Source organism: Sceloporus occidentalis, unplaced genomic scaffold, assembly GCF_023333645.1.
Source record: "Sceloporus occidentalis isolate IW3139 unplaced genomic scaffold, rSceOcc1.0.p SCAF_7, whole genome shotgun sequence".
NCBI lineage: Eukaryota > Metazoa > Chordata > Lepidosauria > Squamata > Phrynosomatidae > Sceloporus > Sceloporus occidentalis.
This window is the reverse complement of record NW_028316987.1, coordinates 18,292,454-18,309,899: the sequence shown is the minus strand read 5'-3', so window position 1 is coordinate 18,309,899 and position 17,446 is coordinate 18,292,454. Positions and strand designations below refer to the sequence as shown.

The 17,446-nt window shown below is 39.6% G+C and overlaps 1 protein-coding gene across 2 annotated transcripts in view; it reads left to right on the top strand.

Moving 5' to 3' along the window:
* The window catches only part of LOC149309331 (DNA-directed RNA polymerase I subunit RPA1-like), a 43,232-nt gene extending 26,309 nt beyond the window's left edge, over positions 1–16,923 (top strand). For both annotated transcript variants that reach the window (XM_089532239.1, XM_089532240.1), the window contains 10 exons: positions 3,583–3,750; positions 4,966–5,101; positions 5,761–5,918; positions 7,078–7,213; positions 8,368–8,487; positions 10,105–10,362; positions 13,021–13,221; positions 14,211–14,328; positions 15,354–15,518; positions 16,758–16,923. In XM_089532239.1, coding sequence (XP_089388365.1) covers positions 3,583–3,750; positions 4,966–5,101; positions 5,761–5,918; positions 7,078–7,213; positions 8,368–8,487; positions 10,105–10,362; positions 13,021–13,221; positions 14,211–14,328; positions 15,354–15,518; positions 16,758–16,858 — 1,561 coding nt within the window. In that variant the 3' untranslated portion in view covers positions 16,859–16,923. The remainder of the gene's footprint in view (positions 1–3,582; positions 3,751–4,965; positions 5,102–5,760; positions 5,919–7,077; positions 7,214–8,367; positions 8,488–10,104; positions 10,363–13,020; positions 13,222–14,210; positions 14,329–15,353; positions 15,519–16,757) is intronic.
* Positions 16,924–17,446: the final 523 nt, after the last annotated feature.

The window sequence follows — 17,446 nt, the reverse complement described above, 5'->3', positions numbered from 1 at the left end:
CTTTGAGGGATGGGCAATTTCCATCGGATCTTAAATTGGCCATTGTAAAACCGATCCTAAAAAAGCCCTCCCTCGACCCCCTGGTTCATAATAATTATCGGCCTGTCTCGCTGCTACCATTTTTGGGTAAGGTGATCGAGAGGGCGGTTGCGATCCAGCTTCAGGCGGTCTTGGATGAAACGGATTATCTGGACCCATTTCAAACTGGCTTCCGGGCGGGTTACGGGGTTGAGACGGCCATGGTCGCCTTGGTCGATGATCTCCGTCTGGACATCGACAGGGGAAGCGTGTCCCTGTTGGTGCTCTTGGACATCTCAGCGGCTTTCGATACCATAGACCATGGTATCCTTCTGGGGCGCCTGGCAGAGGTGGGGATCAGGGGCACTGCGCTCCAGTGGTTCCGGTCCTACCTCTCCGGAAGGTCCCAGATGGTGCAGCTGGGAGACGTGTGCTCTGACGAGAGGCCCCTTAAAACTGGGGTTCCTCAAGGAGCCATTCTGTCTCCCATGCTATTTAACATTTACATGAAACCGCTGGGAGAGATCATCCGGAGACATGGGGCGCGGGGTTATCAGTACGCTGATGACACCCAAATCATTTTCTCTATGTCTCCGACTGATGCAGTGACTGAGGATGGCGTCTCTCCTCTCGTGGCCTGTCTAGAGTCAGTAATGGGCTGGATGAGGGAAAACCGACTCAAATTGAATCCAGAGAAAACGGAGGTACTAGTGATAGGTTCTCCTGGTCCAGGAATGGCGGTGGTTCCACCTGTCCTGAACGGGGTCACGCTCCCTGTGAAGGACTCCGTGCGCAGTTTGGGGGTGCTTCTTGACTCGTCGCTTCACCTGACAGCTCAGGTGAATGCGACGGTCAAGAGCACCTGTTATCAGCTTCGGCTTATTCGCCAGCTGCGCCCATACCTGGCCCAGAGGGACCTAGACACTGTTGTACATGCTCTGGTAACTTCGAGACTGGATTTCTGCAATGTACTCTACATGGGGCAACCCTTATACCAAACTCGGAAGCTGCAAATGGTGCAGAATATGGCAGCCCGGCTGGTCACTGGTGCTCCCAGGACCAGCCATATAACACCGGTTTTGAAAGACCTCCATTGGCTGCCTATCCGCTTCCGAGCTCAATATAAGGTGTTGGTGATCACCTATAAAGCCCTAAATGGCTTGGGCCCAGGATACCTAAAGGACCGCCTCTCCCCGTACATTCCGCCTCGCACCCTCAGAACGTCTGGGCAGCAATTACTGAAGGTGCCTGGGGCTAGGTTAGCCTCCACCACACGGAGGACATTCTCCACGGCTGCCCCAGCCCTTTGGAATATGCTGCCCACTGAGCTCCGCTCGACTACCACCCTGGCCCAATTCAGGAAGGACCTGAAAACCTTCCTGTTCCAACAGGCATTCCCCGACTAAAATCCTGTGGGCCTCCCTCCTCTTCCGTGGCCAAGAGGTTGGGCTATGGGGCTTTTATGCCTGTTATTTTAAATGGAGGGCTGATGTATTTGTATTTTAATCTTTTGTATTGTATGGATTGTTTTAATCTCTGTTGTAAGCCGCCCTGATCGCAGGAAGGGCGGGATATAAATAAAAATTTTATTATTTATTATTATTACCTTCAGGTTTAGCAGATACATTCTGGTATGTAAGTTAATGCAGAGATCCACTAGGCTGTTAATTGTCTCTGAATTGTTGAACAATATCCATACGTTCAACTATTTACATAGCCTGTGACAAATAAGCATTGTTTTATACATACAGCCCTGCTTATCATCCTATCCTTCTGTCTAATGGGATTTTTTAGCAGTGACCCAAAGAGAAAGGGGGAGACACGATAAGCCTGCTTCACCAGCTACCCATAGCAATTTAAAAAAGCATAGATCTATAAGTTTGGCCATGAAAATGGAAATCATAAGAAAAGTGGAGGCTGGTGAGGGAAAAGTCTTTCCTGGATGCATTTTGGAAGAAGCACTCAAGTTGTCTCTAGAGGGTTCAAAATGTTTTTGTTTGCTTATGCAACCCATATCTAACCTCGTTTCATTTCCGATGCACATATTGCTAGTTTTGGGGAAAGCCTGCTGAAACATGTTGACCTGCCCTTCTTTTGTGTGGTGCAGAAATCTATCCTTATTCCTTTCATGTAATTTTACCTCTGGTACCAAAGTTTCTGTTAAAGAGGTAATGCCCAGTTACACATCTACTTCTTCAATGGAGGTATACCTATATTTTGCTTTCAGGCCAACAAGGTCTGCTGAAAGTGAAACCTTTTCTTGGAAGATAGTTATGTTGATGCTGTACAAACAACTGTAATGAATACCAGTATCTTAATACATGTAGTGTACTATAAAGCCATTAGCACTGTTCACACCTATAATACTATACTAGGATTCATGAATGTACCCCAATTCAGCTATCTCCCTTTCCAGTCTCCCTTTGAAATACCTTTGTTCTATAACAGCCACTTCAGGGTCAGTGACCTGTGATCAAGTGACCTGTGAGACTAAACTTTTGGGGATGTTGCCATTTCTAATGTCAGATTTGGGTCCATTTACTCTCATGTATGGAACCTATACTATTTTAAGTAAAATGCAGAGGGGGCATTGCTGATAGAGGATAGAATATATCACACTGGAAGATGAAAAAGTAAATGCACCCATGGTGTTGTGGGTAATATTAGGATATGTAATAGTGTTGCCAGATTAATGTGGAGCAGAGCTGGTGTGTGGGTTTATAGCAAGGTCTTGTTCAGGTCAGCCATTAGTAAGTTTACGTATAGTGGTGCCATGTAAGTACCCATTGCAGTGCTGTTGATCTGATGGTACATGTTGCTCCAAAGGAGAAATAAGTTCATTTATAGTTTCTAAATAAATGGCCCAGGTCATTGAGATTAGTATCCAAGCAGTTGGGCAGTGTGTACTAGTACACTTCTTGTCCTTGATGACATAAGCCAAATCTAGATCCTTTGTGGAAACGGACTGGAGTGTGTTTGTGTGTGTCTGTGTGCGTGTTTCATTTGATTAAATTGCAAAGAAGTCAGGAGGCAGGGGAGGGGATGTACAGGATTTGTCATTCTGTGCCTTCATGTTGTTACCGATTTATGGAAGGCTGAGAGTGTGTGATTTGCCCAAGGTCACCAAGTGGGTTCCATGGCTGATCATGGAATCGAACCCTGATGTCCAGAGTCTTAGTTCAATGGTCAAACCACTATAGTACACACACACTTTCAGAGGAAACTGAAAAAATAAATTTTACCAAATTGAGTTAGACTTTTGTGTAAACGTGCATAGTACTGTAGTATAAGGAAAGAAAGATAAAAGAAAGAACAGGTGAAAGGTGCATCACAACTTTGCAAAATATTGTGCCTGTTGGGGGGATAAGGTGTGACAGGTTTTGTTTTAGGCACCCAAATGTGGAATAGCTTTTGTAGTAGTGCTCAGGAAAAAAAATGGAAGTGACTTTGGATGCTTTTGGAGTGCTATGGCCTGTTGGGAGGCACTTGCCCACCCATTTTATACAAAATGGCAGAGTATAAATTTATAATCTAAACTACCCACTCCTTATTTTCTTTCTTCAGATTAAAGGATTTACTGCATTTAAAATGGCAACGGTCACTCTGTGACCCAGGAGAAGCTGTGGGTCTCCTTGCAGGTCAAAGTATTGGAGAACCCTCCACACAGATGACTCTGAACACATTTCACTTTGCTGGAAGAGGAGAAATGAATGTCACCCTTGGTATTCCAAGGTAAAATAATCTTACGTATCTGTCTTTCTGTTTGTTTGTTTTTGGTGCTTAACACGCTGCTTGAAAATGAGCATTTCTTTGTCACATAAAATGGATTATCCAGGAAAGTAGTGCTTTATTAGAACTATCTCCATGTCTTCTCATGCTGTTCCTAGTTAATTACTAATTAGGCTTTGTCTTACTTCAAAGCCTCATCATTTAAAAAACAAACACTAATACAAACATGTAAATACAGTATTATTATTATTATTATTATTATTATTATTAACCTTTATTTATGAAGCGCTGTAAATTTACACAGCGCTGTACATACAATCTTTTTAGTTAGATGGTTCCCTGCCCTCAGGCTTACAATCTAAAAAGACATGACACAGAAGGAGAAGAGAGTGGTGGAAGAGAGAAGTATTGGTACTTACACACAGAAGTATTATACTGAACAGCCTTACTAACTGGCCAATATTCCAGAAGCCTACACAAGTTTCATTTTCTGAATTTAACTATTCACTTTCAGCATTACAGGAGCTTAAATTAACATTTCATACTGCTCAGAATAAACAGCAGTCACAAGATGAGTTGGTTGCATGCTAGAATCTCCTGACTTTTCTAATCTGCACAAGGGCTCTTTGCTCTCTGAGCCTGTTGTCCTGCTTACCACTTGCCTAGTTCTGTCCTTCAGCATCTCTTCTCACAACATGCATTTCTTCTCTGCTATTTAGAAGGAAAAGCTTTACAGTCCTCCTTGTCTATTGGTCTTCTGGGGAAGTCTTGAGATAAAAAGAACCAAAGCCTCAGAAAGAAAACAGACATTATTCATGTTAGTTCTTTTGGAAGATTCTGCCACCTTGTAGAATGCCACTGGTCAAGCACATCTGAAGGACAGAAGCCTGGCTCTGGTGCTACTGTTGAACCTGACTAGAATCTACATTGTTGGCACTTGTGTTCCCTCCCTGCCCCCTCCCCTTTATTTTTGCTATTCATTCCACATTTTCTCTCGCTCATTGCTCAGCTACCCTGAGAATTGCCAGAAACCATCTCACATTTTGGGACAAACCTTTGTAATTTTATCTTGCCAACCTCAGAGTCAAGATATAACATAGCTTTGAATGTCTTCCTAGCTATACAAATAACAAGATATTTGTCAGAAAATTACTTTGTTGGATATGACTTAGAGTGTTTAATCATTCTGGATAAATGTGTAGTAATTATTTTCAACAGGTTGAGGGAGATCTTGATGATAGCCAGTGCTAATATCAAAACGCCAATGATGAGTGTTCCTGTACTTAACACCAAGAAAGCTCACAAGGGGGCAAAGCGGCTGAAGAAACAGCTTACGAGATTGTACTTAGGGGAGGTAAGTTCTGGTTAATAGGAATGCTTTATATGTTGGAAATGTGGCCAAAGCAATGGCCATTGCATTACTTTGGGTGTGCGGAAATCCTCTGGTGCACCCTCTGGGCACCTGTAGGCGGGAAACCTGGCCTCTGCTCCCTATGCATTTGCCCAGTTTAAGCCAATCTGGAAGAGCCATACCAATTTGGGGGAGGGGTTACTCCAGGGTTACAGGGGATTTTGTTGGGGCACACAGGTGCCTGAAAGATGCATGTGAGCTGCAGGCCACAACTTGTTTCCTGTTGCTATAAAGTTCCTGAAACTGAGCAACAAGCCACTGGAAACCAGAGAATTCTGAAAATGAGAAACAGGAATGAGAACATGGCCACATAGCCCAAAACCCCCCACAAAAAACCATGGATGCCGGCCATGAAAGCCTTCGACTTCACATTAGAAACAGAAATGTTCCTTTTCTATCCTTCGGAAATCTAGTCAGATTGAATGTGAGAGAAAGGTTATTTACTTAACCAGTGGTACATATTTCCTTTCTGGTATTGCTGTGTACTGTGAGGAGAAGGGATAGAGTTTTGGGAGTGGAAAGAGAAAAGGTATCCTTATGTTTGTAAGGGCATAGTTGGTATCCATATTATATTTGAATATTTATTCATCTCACTGTTTCAGGTGTTAGAAAAGGTTGACATCAAAGAGTCTCTGCACATGAACGAGATGCAAAGCAAGCACCGTGTTTATACCATCAGATTTAATTTTCTGCCATATGAATGCTATAAAGAAGAGAAATATGTGAAGCCAAGGGACATCTTGCATTTTATGGAGTCAAAGTCAGTATCCACTCCTGTCTTTTTCTTCTCTAGATTTTGCTGTTAGGCTGCAGAAATAAATAATAATAATAATTTTGGTATAGTCTTCACTGTTGTTAGTTTCAGTTGCATCTTTGATCACAAAATTGTAAAAGTATGGCCCCATACAGACAGACCAAAATAAAGCTGCTTCGGGTCACTTTGGAGGTATGCTGTTTAAATGAGGACTGGAGCGTGGCTTTGGCGCAGCTTCCGGACTCTTAGGATGCATGCATCTAAACAGCATACCTCCAAAGTGACTGAAGAAGCTTTATTTTGGCCTGTTTGTATGGGTCCTATGATACTTAAACCCTCCAGAGTGTAGTTTCCATTTACAAGCTATTTAAATATAAGGGGGAATTTACTAGATAATGAGAAGGAAATTGTTTTCCTCCATTTTGAATTTACACTATTCCCTATACATTCACTTTAAATACTTCTTCAAGGTATTCTCCCCAGCTCTATAAATAGAGTACAGATTCTATGCTGACATAATCATTTTGTTGATACACAAAAGGTACATTGATGAATCTAGGCAGTCCTGTAAACCTGCTGGTTAATGAGGTGATTTGAAAATTGTCTAGCTTGAGGCTGATCATGAATGTGATGCTGATGATGCCTAAAAGGTTCCTCCTCCTTTATCACTCTAATATTTAGTAATGGAACATGTAATGTGGCAGCAATCCATTACATGTTTCTGACACAGCTGTACGGGTGATATAGACAGAGAATGAGATTAGATTGCACTTTTGTTTTATCATGAAAGGAGGAGGAACTAGTCTGAGTGTTTCTGGGTTTTGGCAGTGATCTTGTGGAGTATGTCCTCTTGGTTATTTCAGGACTACTCAGATGCAAAACTATAGCTTTTTAAGGTAAGAAAAATTGATATGATGTCAGCGTTGTTAATGGGTATAACTCCGTTTAAGGAAGAAATAACTGGAGGTTTCTGAACTGGAGGAAGAGACAAATCATTTTGTCATAAAAACAACTTGGGAGGAAAACACTGTTTTAATTTGTCCTATGAATTTACTAGATCCAAGAAGAGAACACACCTAGCATAGATTACACTGTGCTATGATTGTACATAGTCCAGAATCCAGTAATTGAGTTTTGCACTGTTTCCTTAATCCTTCCCACATAGATTTTTTAAAATCTTGCTGGAAACCATTAAAAAGAAGTGTTCAAAGTTGCCACTTTACAACACTGTCAGCACTCGAAGAGCAGTTCAGAGGGATGTAGAAGATGGTGAGGAAAATGGTGCCTCCCAGGAAAATCAGGTAAAGGTCTAGTCCACTTAGTTAAAGGAATATGTGATTCTTTGACAGACTGAATTTAAAAATAACATGTGTAGTATTATTTAATATTTTAAAAGGTATTTTTATTCATGACTCTTGCACTGATTTAGGTGTGGATGGATGATAAAATATTTTTCTCTTTATCTTGTATCAGATTAATTTTAATGAACTGAAGATATATCATGCCATTCTTATCACTTAGCTACAAGGCTAAAAGCCAAATTTAAGCAAAATGCTTGTGTCCTGCTAGATTACTGCACCGCACTCTTATAGCGCTACTATTCCACTTTAAATGTTCTCGCTGTCTCCTGTTGCATTCACAGATTTGCAGTTTAAGGAAGGGCATTTAGAATTCTCAGCCAGAGAACTCTTAGGCCTCACTGAACTACAAACCTCAGGATGCAACAGGAGGCAGCCAGAGCACTAAAAGTGGGATAGCAGCATTATAAGAGTGAAGTGCAGTAATGTGGTTAGTCTTGTAGTTGTCAAGAACAACCAGTTGAATTGTTGTCAGTAACTGGGATTGTTTGACTGGCTAGCTAGCTAGCTGAGGGATTTTAGCTTATGTTTCAGACTTTGATTTTTTCTGTCTCTCCAGCTTCCTTGAATGATTCTGAAAAACAATATTTGTTGCCCTGTTTATTGGTGGAAAACATATTCTTTGCTTTTGTTATAACTGGATTTTATGCTATTAGTTTAAACCAGGTGGGAAATTAGTGTCTGTGGCCTACCTTGCACACACATATCCTGCATTAACATGTACATTAATATACATTGCCATGACATTTCCTTCTTCATCCCTCCCTGTCTTCCATATACACAGATGCATTAATCAGGCTTGCAGGGTAAGTCTTTCACTGACAAAACTATTTTTCAAGCCTAATTCCAGTGCAAATTAATTCCTCTTTGCCTTTCACAAGGGAATGCAGTGATTGTACTGAGGAAATTTCTGATTTCTGTTCTGAACATTAGTGCTACCATCTCAAATTAAGGAAATCTTGCACAGCAACAGCTTAGTTTTCTGTTACGTGGAGGATCTTCAGCTGACTAGAGCTTCTTTCAGACCTCCCAATAAAAGGGTCAAAATAGCCCATCCAAACAGTGATTCTTAGACCCAGTCCAATCTTTTGGCCTAGGACAACAATGAAGCTGAAGCTGAGGAAGAAGGAAGAGTTCCAGATGTTCCAGATGATGAAAAAGATGAAGAGTACGTAGATGCTTCAGATGCAAAAAGAAAAGCTAACCAGGAAGAGGAGGTAATGACATATTGTTGGGGTTGAGTCTTATTAAAGCATCTGTTATCTTGAGGACAAAGAGCCAATAAAAATATATATTTTCCTTCATACGAATTCCAATAAAGAACCTATGTATGTCTAGTTTTGAGTCAGAATGTGGGCAAAAATATACATGGGAATGCTTGTTACTGTTGGCTGAAGGGAAAATCCTACTTGTGGCCTGGTTGAAGCTAGAACTTGAAAAGGCTACTTTTTTTGGACTACAGCCCCCAAAATCATTGTCCGGGTGATTCTGGGAGCTGTAGTCTAAAAAAAGTAACTTTCCAAGGTCTAGTTGATATATAAATCAGCCTTAATTCCCATTTTGAATGGCCAATTAGACCTTTGTGCATTAGTTCCAGAAACTGACATTATTAACCTTTTTGATCAAGAAGGCCTTGAAAGTGCTATTTCTCAGTTCACAAGCTCCACTAAGGCTTCATTGTTGCTTCGTATCACAGAAACAAGTGTTATCTTTCTTTGGCTGTTATTCTTATGCAAGGTATAGACAGGCCTGAGGCAAGGATTTAAACATGGCTGAGATTTTATAACAAGTCTGGAACAGACCACTGAGAAACGGTAGCCTGCCCGCACACGTTTTTTTCTCCACAGGGACAGCGCAGCTCCCAAACAGCGCACCATCACTGTGGAGCAAAAAGAACCCAGCATTTCCGGGTTCTTTCTGCGACGCTGCAGTGACGTAGCAAGTGTGTCATTGGTGCACTCAGATGTAAGCGACGTGCGGTGCCATGCGGACGCCGCGTGGTGCTTACGTCACAATGGCGGTGCCCATGTGCACAGGGCGCCGCCATTGTAACGCTGCAGCTACATACTAGGGTTAGGGACCGTGCAGTTGCTGCGCGGTCCCTGGCCCTAGTATCGGTGCTGGTAGCCACTTATTGGCGGTGTGTACCGCGCCAGAGTCACATTTGAAGACAACAGGGACAGCCTTGCATGAGTAGCCTAATTAAGGGAACAGTCATAGAACATTTTGGTCTGTTAGTTTCTGCCTCTTAGCAGAATATGCCTCATTCATTCATTCATTCATTTATGGTATTTATACCCCACTCTTCAGCCATAAAGGCTCTCGGGGAACTGGTTCATATTGGAATGGTTATATGATTTATTGTATTTGATGGAAATAAAGTTTCAGACTCAAGATATAATGGGTGTATGCAGCCCAGATGTTTATAGGTCAGAGATTTATCTACAATACTGTTGATACAAAGAAGGAATGGGTAAACTGTGGACCCATAAACTGCCCTATGATTCCCCCATACACACACCCTGAAAAATAATTTTTGAGGCCAATTGTAAATTGTGTCCCCAGTAGCTTCTGGAAGGTGTGGGATGGTCTCTAAATGTATTCTGCCCCCTAAGCAATGCTCTCATTTTTAATTAGACCTAATTTGTTACTCTTAGTGACGTTGCCATGATGATGTCCTATTGTTACATCAATACTAGGGCAGGGGGAGAGATTAAGTATATAAAACCATACCATGGAAGCTAGCAATAAAATGATGAATGGATTTGTAAGCACAAAAATTTCCCTGTGTGCTTTTTGCACTAGTACATATGATTTGAGGATTTCTGCCACAGGTTGATTATGAGAGTGATGAAGATAATGAGGTAGAGGACGATGACATTCTGGAAGAAGAAGAGAATGAAGTGAATGGAAGGAATCCAGAGACAAATGAAAGTCAAGATGAGACGTATGCTCCTTCCTCTAGCCAAAGGGCTCACAATAAACAAATGGATGTAAATAACTTGCCACAACAAAGAATTAATGCTGTTTTGGAGAAACATGATGCTGCAGAGAGCTATGCATATGACATTGATAATGAACTGTGGTGTGAGGTAAGCTTTTGGAAATGGGAGGCAAATGTATATACAGATGTGTTCAGGCTAGCACAACAAAAAAGTTTGCTACCGACTATTTTAACCTTTTATTGCCAAGACATCAAGGTGGCCTACGATAATGCTAATAAAATGATGAAATGCAAGAGTCAGTGTGGTGCAGTATTTGGGTGTATTGCACAGGATCATGTATTCTTGACATCAGGTCCCTGGATATCCTTGAGTTGCTCCCTGGATATCCTTGAGTTGGTGGTAGTTATTTCAGCCTAACCTACCTTATAAACTGGTTGCAATTGTAAAATGGGAGGAAAACTATATAAACTGCCTTGAGATCTATAGATAAATAAATACTGCTTTTTTATTTTTTTAAATACCAATTAAATTATATGTGTAGCAGATAAAACAGTAAAAAAACAACCAGAAAAAGAAGGATAAAATAAAGTACTAGGGAGCAGCAAATAGAATTTGGTTTATAATCTTATACACATTTACCTAGAAGCAAGTCTGACTGAAATCAGTGAGGCATACTTCTCAATAGATATGTTTAGAATGTACGTCCTGCTTCTCAGACATTAAAGGCCGCTAAAGGTATGAGAAAACAAGATGTAGTTTGCTTGCTCTTAAAAGTGAATGAAAGAACATGGCCACAAGAACAGGTTGAGAGAGGGAAGTCTACAGTGTGAGTGCTACCACTGAGATGATAAGGAGTGAGTCTCCCTTATCCAGAATTCCAAAATCTGAAATATTCCAAAACCCAAAACCTTTTTCATAGGTTTCTGAGATAGTAACAGCTTTGCTTTCTAATGGTTCAGCCTACTCAAACTTTCTTTCATTCTCAAAATTATTAAAAGTATTGCATAAACTACCTTCAGTATAGACATATAAGGTGTACATGAAACATGTGTGTCCAAAGGAGGGCAACCAAAATGGTTAAGCGTCTAGAAATCTTGCCTTATGAGGAGAGACTTAGGGAGCTGGGTATGTTTAGCCTTGAGAAGAGAAGGTTAAGAAGTGATATGATAGTCCTATTTAAACTTTTGAAGGGATGTCATGTTGAGGATGGGGCAAGCCTGTTTTCCTTTGCTCCAGAGAATAGGACACAGAACAATGAATGGAAGCTACAGGAAAAGAGATTCCACCTCAACACTGGGAATAATTTTTTGACAGTAAGAGCTGTTTGACAATGGAACACACAACCTCAGAGAGTTGTGGAATCTCCTTCCTTGGAAGTTTTTAAACAGAGGCTGGATGGCCTTCTGTTGGGGGTGCTTTGATTGTGAGTTCCTGCATGGCAGGAGTTGGACTGGATGACCCATGTGGTCTCTTCCAACTATGATTCTGTGGTTCTATAGACAAATTTTGTGTTTAGATTTGGGTACCATCTCCAAGGTTATGTATGCATAAGCAAATACAGGTATTCCAAAATGTAAAACACTTTAATAATAATAATAATAATAATAACTTTGGTTCCAAGCATTTTGGATAAGAGAGACTCAACGTGTAATCTCCTTCTATTGAGGTTTAATATATTAGTGACAGTATGTTGGAGTGCTTTTAATCCATATGTCAGTCCTTAGAGATGGCACACCTTGTATGACTCTGTTTTTCAAAATCAAGATTCTGCTTAATAGCATTTTATTTTCCGGATCTAGTGAGCAATACCTTGCACAAAAATATCAGATCTTAGTAGGTTTGGTATTAAAACTGTAATTGAGCTAACTGGAACAAAGGATTTCATCTGTACATTAACAGTGTTATTTATACCCAAAGCCAAAGTGTTATTTAATTATTTTTAGATACATTACTTTCTGCTGGTGCAGGTGTGAATCTTGCTGTTCAGCCACCTGCTGGGTTCAGAGACAGCTTTACTATGAGGAAAGGTGTTCACCAAAGAGAGCAAATTTTGGGCAGCTGAATTTTTACTCTAATGAACGCCTCTGGCAGAGAAAGGATAGTCTACCAAAAAGTTGTCTTGTGCAAATCTTGTGAATTGAACTGAATCAGAATGAAATGAATGTTTGAGATTGTGTTCTATGCTAAATAGTGCAAGAAAAAGTGATCATTTTGGATTATTTTGTCCCAGGCATCAAAATGGCTTGGGAAGCTTTGGCAAAGGTATTTCCTGAAGCCACACATGCTACCAGCTTATAGCTCTACTTATTTTATATGATAATATCTTCACAGCTGGTTGTGAAGGCCATTTTAAGTGGGGACTGCCTAGTTTGCTATGGTGCAAAAATTTAGTAGCATCTTGAGATGCTGTGAACAACATGAACCCAAAGAATAGGCGCCTGAGGACTTGGGAACAAAAAACATTGCTCACTATTTGCCTAGGTCATTAGGTTTTTAAATCCTTCTATTGAGAAGGGGAGAGCCAACATGGTCCAGTGGTTTGAGTGTTGGACTACAACTCTGGATATCAGGGTTTGATTCCCCACTTGACCATGGAAACCCACTGGGTGACTTTGGGCAAGTCACAAACTCTCAGCCCCAGTAAATCCCTTGATAGGATCTCATCTTAAATTAGAAATATCTTGAAAGCCCACAACAACAAATTAAGAACTTGATTGGTTTTTGTGTTCTTAGATGTGCTTGGTTTTCTCAATCAGCCAAAGGCTTTTTTTTAATGGTGCAATTTTCTGTTATGTTTGCATCTAGATTTCACTGAAGCTTCCTCTGATAAACGAGTATTTTGACTTTCCCTCACTTCTGACATCTCTAGCAAATGGCGTTGTTATTCATGAGACAAAGGGGATTACTCGGTGCCTCTTAAATGAATCCAGCAATAAAAATGGAGAGGTGGAGCTCACTTTACAGACTGAAGGAATAAATCTCCCTGAGCTTTTCCGCTATGCTGATGTATGTAACTATACATTCTGTGTTTCCCATAATGTGAGAAAAAGAAAAAGCAGTGGTTTCCTGGTACTGTATTTGATTTAGCTTATCCAGAAATTTGATCACTTCGAAGTCAATGATGACACTGATTTCTCTGAGGAAATCTACAATGTCTGCTTTTCAGTGAAGCCTTTTCTTCACTGAAAAGCAGACATTGTAGATTTCCTCAGAGAAATCAGTGTCATCATTGACTTCGAAGTGATCAAATTTCTGGATCAAATTTCATAGCTAAACCAAAACAGCCTCTGTTTGACCTCTGTATGCTCAAAGATGAGTTGTAAGCATGTTCAGCAACAGAACAGAATGGAGAAACATCTTTTGTCTTTGGATAGAAGCTCTTAGAAATGAGCTTTCATTCTCATTGTCTGATCTTTCTAGAACTTCCTGTTAGGGCATAGCACAAGGAATTAGAAAGAGAATTTCAGTGCAGCAGAGACAGTAACTCACGATATTGGAAAATGTGTTTAAAACCTTTTCTGTATTTGCTAGCTTTCCTTTTTCTCAGAGCTGTATGCAGCTGATGCTGTATACAGTTGATGTTATCTTAAAGAAAAGGATAAATTGAAGCTGACAGCTTGCAAATGTGTCTAAACCTGGAATATGAAAATAATAATTTCCAGAAGTGAGGTAGTCATGATAAGCCATGTAGATAGTCTGCCTCCCATGCTGCTGTTTCCACCTTGCTCTAGATAATTGAATCAAAGTTTCTGTTGGAAGCATCTATATTGTTTGTAAAGTATTTAGTTTGGATCGGAAGGTCTTTTGGATTCAGTTAGAGGGAAATTCCTATAGCTTGTTTACCTTGCTAGACTTTTTTTGCTTGAAGACATATTACATACACAATATTTTTTGCTAATGTTCTGTTTATCGTTCTTTATCATTTCACAAAAATAATCAGAAAGGATGGTGTGTAAGTTTGCTTAACTGTGATCTTCTGCATCCATTTTCTTTAGATTTTAAATGTGAACAGGCTTTATTGCAATGACATCCATGCAATGGCCAGTACCTATGGCATTGAAGCTGCCTTGAGAGCCCTTGAGAAGGAGATTAAAGATGTTTTTGCTGCATATGGTAAGACAGTTCTAGATCACATTAGTTGAATCTAATCCAAAATGTAAATCACAACCTGCTGGGAGAAACTTACATTTGATTCTTATCAAACTTCTTGTTTTGTTTTGTTATACAAAGAACGTTATACAAAGAGATATAGGATTAATAGTTAGAGGCATCACATTCTCATCCCCATACAATTATCCCTTTCAGCTGCATTCACTCTAGTGTCGTAGTAAATTGCAGCCAAGCAAGAAAAGAATTTTTTAAAAACTACATTGCACTGTTTATTAATAAAGGCCTCGTATTGGCCTTTTAAAATATAAGAAGCCATATGCTTCATATTAAGGTTGCTTTTCATATTTTAGTAGCATTTGTCCAAACCGAGAGTCAGGTCTTCATTCTGCCTCTTCAGTCCCAAATAAGATAGGGAACATATGCCAGAGAGAAATGCCGTATAGTATAGACTCTGTAATATAAAACAGAGGATCAAGAAATATCTCAATCACTTCCCCACCCCAAATGCTTAGAATGTTGCACCTACCAAATGTTCAAAGTAGAATAGAAGTGAGCAATCCATTGCCTGTGGGTTACATGCACTACCTCTAAATCCCAGTTTGCTGTTGCCAAAGTGTGTCCCACTGCCAAAATCTCAGCTGCTGAGAAAAAGGTCCAGCAGTCAGGAGACTAATTTTGGAAAACAAGGTGTGTGTTCCCTGGGCATATTCTTTCCCAGCAGAAACTTCAGTGGTAGGATGAGGTGGCAACCACAGGATTTGGGAGGAGCCAGTGCAGACCCTTGATCCCAGGAAATTGTAGTCTCCATCCACATTTGTTACTGGAATTTTGTTTTCATAAAGTAGCCACTGAAAGAAGGTCCATAAAGATGGGTATTAACCCCTTGTTTTTCCCCAGTCTGTGACACAGTAACCTTAGGATTTCAAATTTTATCAGTAAGATTTGAATGAAGATTTTTGTCCTCTTCCATCTCATTACGGCTTTCTTTTAGCACTCTATATTCCTTCTTTCCTTCTTTCTATTAATAGGAATTGTGGTAGATCCTCGACATCTCTCTCTGGTGGCTGACTACATGTGCTTTGAAGGTATTTACAAACCACTGAATCGGTATGGGATACAGTCCAGTTCATCCCCATTGCAGCAAATGACATTTGAGACAAGCTACAAGTTTCTAAAGGAAGCAACCATGTTGGGTAACTATATCACAATATCACTTTGTTTTTATTGCATATTATATCTTGTATTGAATTGCTATACAAACCTTATGTTGGAATGTGTGCTACACATAGCAGGTTAAGCCTTTAACTATCAACATTTCAAATCAACAGAGGCTAAATCTTTTCTGATCCCATACTCCACTGATAGATGTTCCCCCTCCCCCCCAAAATCTGTTTATTTCAATTTTTAAATTAAAAACACACATACATTGATTCCATCTATTCATATTTACATTCCATCGTACAGCCATACTCATTACTTCTTGAGGCTATCCCATCACCATTTTGTTTTGCTTTATTACTACGTCTATCTTATTTAAACTATCTATTTCTGTTTACTCTACCTTTCTTTATATCCCTTTAATAGCACGTACAACTATGATTTACTCTTCTCTTCCTTCTCTAGTATGTTTAATGAGAGTTGAACTGTGACCAACCAACATGTGAAAAAGGAAATTAACCTGAATCAATAATTTAAAGTCAGTGCCATGAATCTATAGAAATAGTTATTATCCTACCTCTGATTTAATTCTGTTGCCATTGTTGCTATATTACCCCATTTTGGTCAAATATGCAATAACTTTCCCACTCCTGATTAGATTTAACAACTAAACAACAACTGATTAGATTTAAAATTTAGACTCTTGGATAATAGAGCCATTTCAGTCATGTCATACATCTTATTTAATCACTTACCAATGTGTGGACTCTTGTCTAGTTTCTAATGTTGGACATAGCAATAATCTTGCAGCAGTTAACATGTAGAAAATTATCTTGATTTTAAGTTGCATTTGTTCGCAGAATTTCTTAACCCTGTCACAAGTCTACTACAAATGAAAAAGTGATAAGGGCAGAGGGGCAAATCTTGGATGAGAATGAGAACATTCTAATACCAAAACTTTGAATAAGCTCAGTGCCATGATAAGGACAGTTAAATAAATTGACTGGCTGTCTTTAAGGATTGAGTATTGCTTAGAAACAAATAGTAGTGGCTGTGCCACATACTTTGAATCTTAGAGGACTTTCAGGGCCTTTTTACTATAGCCAAAAAGGAGGTGCTTTCCTGTCATCCAAAACATTGGGAGTTGTAGTCAGCACTATCTGGAGGGTTATAGGTTGCCTATCCTTGCTCTAAATGACAGGTATTTATAGGTGTGAGATATCCTTTGTATATCCTAAAATATGAATAAACTTTATTTATTTTTTTTGTTTTAGGCTCACATGACAAACTGCAATCTCCATCTGCTTGTTTGGTTGTAGGAAGAGTTGTCAAGGGAGGAACCGGCTTGTTTGATCTTAAACAACCCCTTAAATAATTTTGTTTCTGAGACTTTTAAAGTTGATTTATTGTAAGAAATAAAGATGCTGCTATTTTGGTTTAGTTTGTTTTTAAATCTTTGAATGTAAATAGCTTATGGGTTTTTTTCAAATATAATTGTGCCTTCAGGTTTTCAGGGATTTAATTTAATAATAAATGTCTTGTTACTGTTGCTTATATTTTGACCAGTGGGTTTCCTGAATGACATAGCTATAGTTGATACAGTTGATATAGTTTAAGCTGTTTGCCTGGATAGTTGGCACAAAAATACTCAAATATTCCTGGAAGGTATACACAGAAATCTCTGAGAAAATCCTAAATACAGTTGCTGATTCATAAAAACTTTACAGTGGAATCATAGGTATCTTGACCATTTTTTGAGGTCCATTTTTTATTACTTTGCCTTATATTACATTAAAACAGTGGCATAATACCTGGAAAAAAATCACAACCTCATGTCTTACAATTCTAAAATGCACTACTTTTTACATGTACCAACTTGATGAGGGTTGCATTTTTGTGCTCAGATAAACATAAAGGAATACAACATCATTTTAAAGTGATACCTTGCCTTCCGTGCTAGTGC